This window comes from Canis lupus, chromosome X, assembly GCF_048164855.1.
Source record: "Canis lupus baileyi chromosome X, mCanLup2.hap1, whole genome shotgun sequence".
NCBI lineage: Eukaryota > Metazoa > Chordata > Mammalia > Carnivora > Canidae > Canis > Canis lupus.
In genome coordinates this window covers 115918927-115924926 of record NC_132876.1, presented here as the reverse complement: position 1 = coordinate 115924926, position 6000 = coordinate 115918927, and the positions used below count along the sequence as shown (strand labels likewise).

Genomic DNA, 6000 nt, shown 5'->3' with positions numbered 1-6000 from the left:
AAGGAATAGGAGCTTTATTTGGGAGGCCGGCAGCCCGGGGAGAAGGCGGACTCTTGTTCAAAGGCCCACTCTGAGGTTTCCGCCTGGCCCAGGGGGCTTTGAAAGGGGTTTAGGGTAGTTAATCAGCAAAGGGAGTGCCGTGGCCTGCAACATTTCTTGACGTCCTACAGACTCGATGGTGCCAGCTACAAACGTTATCTCAGTGCTCGGGGAGGAGGGAGGGGCGTCCTGTTTCAGTCTGGTGATGTGCGGGAGGACTCTATGCTTTCTGCAAAGGAGGGCAAGGTCTGTGGATACACAAAGGAGGTTAGTGAAATCGTTTGTGTGACCTAAAAAAGGAAAAATATGTTGCTAAAAAAAAGTAGGTAGGCTAATCAGAAAGCCCAGGCCACGTCCAACAGACTCCCTGGCTTCTGTGGCCTGGGAAAAGTTCTGGTCCTCCACTCCCCAAGGCCAGTGGTCTGCAGATGGAAAGAAACTTTGGAAAGACAAGTAAGGATAAACCACAGACAAAGGCTTCTTGTGGAGAAGGGGGTGGAATCGGGTGGCTGGTGCATAAGGGCAGTGGACGATCTTGTACTCTGTATCCACCTGCACGTGGCTGTATGTAGATATTGTACGGAAGAGACCACACAGCAGGCTATAGGCTTCTCTCCTCAGAAAGGCCCGCTTTTAAGCCTGGCCTTTAGAATCTGGGAACTTGGATTTCTAGTGGGTTCATCTGGGAACTTGGATTTCTAGTGGGTTCGCACCATTTCCCAGAACTGATAAGAGTGGCTCACTGCAACTCAACTGTTTTCATAAACAATATGATTTTTCTTGAACACCTGTTGTCCCTCCATAGAGCTGAAAGTTTTCAAGATTATGTTGGGCAGAAAAAGGAAGATTTTATTTAAACAACCAGGCTATTGATATAATTGAAGTTAAAGTAGAATGATACAATATCCATTATTAGAAAATCAATAACTGCTCTGCTACTGTATTTACCACATTGATTTAAGGAGGACTTAGGATCTTTTGAGTAATAATAATTTTTAAAAAGCAGGCTTTCTTTACACTCGACTACTAGACAAGTGGCATTTGACCGAACTGGTTAATTTAAGCAGCTAGTGAAACTCACCAGATGACTAGTCACTTCGATGGATGAATCTGTAACCATCTTTCTTTCAAAATTGACCTAACTGATCACATTGTTCTTGTTTTCATGATTACTTTCATCTTCATCATCGTAGAGCTTGATTTCTTCAGCACCCGCTATGCACAGGATGCTGGGGACAACGCATTCCTAACTCTTGGGGCCTGTATTATCATTCGGGGGCTAGGAGATACAAATCATAGGTAATAACAATACAAGAAAGCGTAATCAATATGCTACATACAGGGTATCATCATTTCTCAGGATCTTACCATATGAAAACTGGATGTGTCTTTGCTGATCACAAAGTCTCATCCCTCCCTGACAGATGGGGGAGTAGATTTATTTTCATGTAGTCAAATATTTCAGTGTTTCCTTGAGGCTCTGAAGTTGTTGCTGTTGGGTTTTTGTTTGTTCGTTGTCGTCTTCGTACATAGAACGTAGGACGACTTTCTTATCTTAAGATCGTAGAACTATTTCTCTGTGGTTTCTTCTAGGACTTTTATTTTTTTTTCTTCTAGGACTTTCAATGTTCTAGGTCTTAGATTTGAATTTTGAACCATCTGAAATTAATTTCGACGTAAGAAACAAAGGAGGACTGTAGCTTAATATTCTCTAAACTTTAAACCAGCTGCCCAACATTATTTTAATGGTTTATTTTGCCACTGATGTGTCTTTAAACTAATGTCTCGTATGTGCCTTTGCTTAATTCTGACATTTCCTCTCTTTCATCGACGTGCTGGTACCATGCCGTTGGCAATGCAGCATTATGATGCGTTTATAGATCTGGAAGGGGAACCCTCCCTTTGTTACTCTTCCATTTAGAAGTTCCCTGGCTGGTCTCACACCTGCTCTTAGCCCAGTCAGATCCAATGCCTCGTGTCTCTAACAAAGATTTACTCAATCTTCGCAAGGAGATGACCTTGGGGACAAATCAGGGAAATTTGAATACCGAATCAACATGAGATGGTATTATGGGGTTATTGTTTATTCTCTTAGATGTCATCCTTCTTTTAGGAGATCACCCTAATCTTTGTGATAAACAAAAATGCCCAAGTGATTTCCAACATGCCTCCCAGTTTGGAGTCAATCTGGCAAGTTACTCATGAAATCCTACTGGTGTTTGGTTGGGGTTGCACAGCATTTATAAATCAATGTAAGCAACATTTCCATTTTTTACCATATTGTGGACTCTAGCCTTAATGACAACTTATTTCTCTTCATTTACTTACATCTTCTTCACGGACGCCAGGGTCCTGGCAGGCAACAGGTGGCACGCTCAAAGAAAGAAATCAATGAATTTAGCAAAGTGCCTTTAGAGACAGTTTGGACAGGATTTGGGGAAATCGGGATAGTGCAGCACTTCAGGGCAGCACTTTGCAACCCCAGGCCTACAATGGCATAGGGAAGGAGCAATCAGTGGAATTTGAGAAGAGTGGTGTCCAGGAGGGCATCACCTGACAAGAGCGTCCATAGAGGGTTGCCGCCAACCCACAGCCTTGCAAAGGGAGGGAGCCAGGGGGTTAAATACCCTGACCCCTACCCCCATTGGCCAAACCTAACCAGCAGCCTTTGGCACCAACCAGTTGGTGAAGTTCATACAGCTCAGCCTCCTGGGACATGGAGCAGAATGGACCTGGGGGCAGGTGAGAGGGCCCGCAGCCCTCAAGGCGGAGCATTAGAGCCTCCTGCCTTCCTCCTGCCCCCTGAGTTCCTAAATGCTCTGTGCTAGTTTGCTACCCCACTAGTTCCTATTTTTGTTACTGTTTTCAATGGGATCTCTCCTCCGAATGCCCCTCTGGATCGGTCATTGTTTATATGTGAGAAAATGACCAATGTGTACATATTGTTTCCAGAGCAAATTGGTCTGATAAGAAGCTATTTGATAGGGGCAGCCTGGGGGGCTCAGTGGTTTAGCGCTGTCTTCAGCCCAGGGCCTGATCCTGGAGACCCGGGATCGAGTCCCACATCGGGCTCCCTGCATGGAGCCTGCTTCTCCCTCTGCCTGTGTCTCTGCCTCTCTCCCTCTCTGTCTCTCTGTCTCTGTCTCTCTCTCTCTCTGTGTCTCTCATGAATAAATAAATAAAATCTTTAAAAAAAAAAAGAAGTATTGATGTTTACCGCCCATGTAAGCATCACTTATATGGTCTGTGCATTAATTCCAGTACTTATAAAAAAAATAATATGTTTACTTTGCTTCTGTTTAGCATTTGCTGAGATAGTACATATAAAGCAGTTAAAACAGTGTCTGGCTTGTAACAACATCCCTGGAAAGATCTTGATTTTTATTGTATCCAGGGGCCAATCTGGGGCACCAGCGACTTTTCAGCATATTAACCCTGATTGTTATCAGCTCACCTCCCCACGCCAACCTGCCTTCTTCACATTCTTTCCAGGTGGACGAGGTGGCCTATAGACCTTTAAACATGCCTACTGATATTTTGACTCTCTCTACAGAAGGACCCAATCATCAGTTAAGAAGAAGGAACAGTTCTCATGAAGACCCCACTTCGAGAAGCAAGGCTTTATATGACACCAGACTACAAGTGCAGCTGACCCCCCCCCCCTTTTTTTTTTACTGAAGTGAGTCAGCTAGCTGGAAGCTCTGCTACTGCTTACAAACCCAAGGGGCCCTTTCGGGGAGGCGGTGGGGTGTGGGGTGTGGGGTGGACAACAGAGCAAGGTAAATTTAAACCTCTCAGATATCTATAGAATGGTGGTTCTCAATCTGGAGCGCTTCAGCCCCTCAGGGGATATTTTGCAATGTCTGGGGACATCTGTGGTTGTCACAACTGGAAGGGCAGTGCTACTGGCGTCTAGTGGGTAGAGGTCAGGGATGCTGCTCAATATCTTACAATGCAACAAAAAATTATGTCCCCCAAAAGGTCCATAGGGCTGAGGTTGAGAAAGTCACCCATACAACAAGAAGGAAGGTCAATTTACTGAGCTGTTTGGCTTTAGGCAAAACATTGCCCCAGTTACAGTGGTAGAAGTAAGAGGAACCTGGGGCTTCTGCAAACCTCCTGTCTGGGGTGGCTTTAACACTCATGCTCCTCCCCTAAACCCCCAACCTTGTGTTCACACTGGGAAGCTCTAGGGCTGGTAGCCTGGAGTCTCTGTGACCCCATGCTTCCTGAAGACCATCTCTTCATCTCAGAAGACTCCAGACATAGAATCACTCCATGCCACCCAAAAAGGTATTTTCAACACTGGGACAAATTTGGATAATTTAACCAAGTAGATGTTTGAGCCGCTCTCAGGGGAGGAGAGGGGAGGAGAGCGAACCCAAATCATATGCAAAAAAAATTTTTTTTCCGTTAATCTAAAGAAAAATCTTGATAGTCTCGAACACCAGTTCTTAGAAGATAGAGTCTGATGTTTAATAATATTAGAAATGGTTTTCTGGAGTGTATCTCTAGTTTATATAACTTAGAGGAAGTAAATACTATTAATGGCTGTTTTCAACAGCACATTTTCAAGCCACATTCTAGCATGTTTTGAAGCTACAGTCCTTTAAGATCTCTGAGATGTAAAATTCAGTATTTTCTCTTTCTCTTACTTGATGCTATTGGGTCCATCTCAGGTTCATCTTGACCTCTTTTCTGCTCTGTTCTCTCTCTCTCTCTTTTTTTAAAAGATTTTATTTATCCATTCATGAGAGACACACAGAGAGAGGCAGGGACACAGGCAGAGGGAGAAGCAGGCTCCCTGCAGGGAGCCCGATGTGGGACTCGATCCCAGGACCCCGGGATCACGCCCTGGGCCGAAGGCAGACGCTCAACCCCTGAACCACCGAGGTCCCCACAGCCCCTCTGCTCTGCTCTCTTCAACCAGACTTCTGTATTTCACGGTGGAAGAAGACTAAAAATGGTAAGAACGGCTAAGAGATTCCCTGAAAACGAGTGTGATCTGTAATCTTTTGCGGGGAGAACTGGAAGCAGCTGGCAAGAGAGATGCTTAAGAATTTGCATCTTGGTTATTTGCGGGGGAAACTTCTTCATGATATTTCATAATCAAGATTAATCATGGGAGTCTTACATAATTTCAGATTAATCAAAGCTTGCTCTGTCCAACTTCCTGCAAGCGTTAATGCGGGCTGTCGTGAGGAAAAACAGATGCTTGGATTGAGGCAATCGCCTCTGTGGATCTCATTTGTTCATTCTGCATTTTTGGCTTTAAAACTGTACAAATCCCTGAAGTCACTTTGTGCTTTGTCCAGCATGCGGGGTCCTCTGAACGAGTACGTATGTGGGGAAACTCATAGGAGCAGCGGGGCAGGAGACCTGTGCTGGCAAAGAAACCAGGGGCGCTTGTGGACAGTAGTTGTGGCTGGAAAAGCAGGCTTTGTTCGAGAACGAATGAAACTGGGGGAAAGAGGCGTCATCAGTAGAGCCCTGGACTCGGTTGCCAGCACAGCAGGGACATGTGGGGATTTACAGCCAAGGAGCAGAGTGCGGGTCGGTGGATAGAAAATGAGTAAGGGGACATCAGGGGTGGGGGGGGGCTTCTGGATGAACCGACGGGACAGGACACTTGCTGCCAGCAGGCCAGGCAGATGGGCTGTCACCCGGAGGACGGGAGGGGCCGAGGATGATCAGGGATCAGTGGGGAGGGGTTCTCACTAAACCCACCTACCAGCACTCGCGCTGAACCTGCGCAGATGGACACAGAAACCCAAACGTCAAGGCCTAGTGGCTGAGAGGGGCCTGAGTCCGGTTCAGCCAATGAGTGGCCCAGTCACCAAAGGCCTCCGAGCCCCACCTCCTCTGTCGAGGCAGAACATTCTAGTACCCCTCCAGGTGCCTTCCAGGGCCACGGTGAGGCTCAAGTCACAGAAGATGTGTTCCAGTTCTTTGCAAGCAGAG

General features: G+C 46.1%; 1 protein-coding gene and 1 long non-coding RNA gene across 7 annotated transcripts in view; one reads left to right on the top strand and one right to left on the bottom strand.

Moving 5' to 3' along the window:
- On the bottom strand, positions 1-1889 carry LOC140627176 (uncharacterized). The gene is made up of 3 exons (XR_012026052.1): positions 1408-1889; positions 1121-1318; positions 1-287 (listed from the first exon to the last, which is right to left on the bottom strand). It is a non-coding gene; the product is annotated as an uncharacterized lncRNA (long non-coding RNA).
- Positions 369-6000, top strand: part of TLR7 (toll like receptor 7) — a 31035-nt gene continuing 25403 nt past the window's right edge. The window contains exons 1-5 of one of the 6 annotated variants that reach the window (XR_012026051.1): positions 1964-2104; positions 3593-3718; positions 4227-4332; positions 4773-5005; positions 5184-5333. Coding sequence is in view for 5 of the 6 variants with exons in the window: in XM_072815175.1 (XP_072671276.1) it covers positions 4790-5005 (216 nt within the window). In the remaining variant the exon portion in view is untranslated. The other 5 variants (XM_072815175.1, XM_072815172.1, XM_072815176.1 and 2 more) reach the window with 5 other exon arrangements.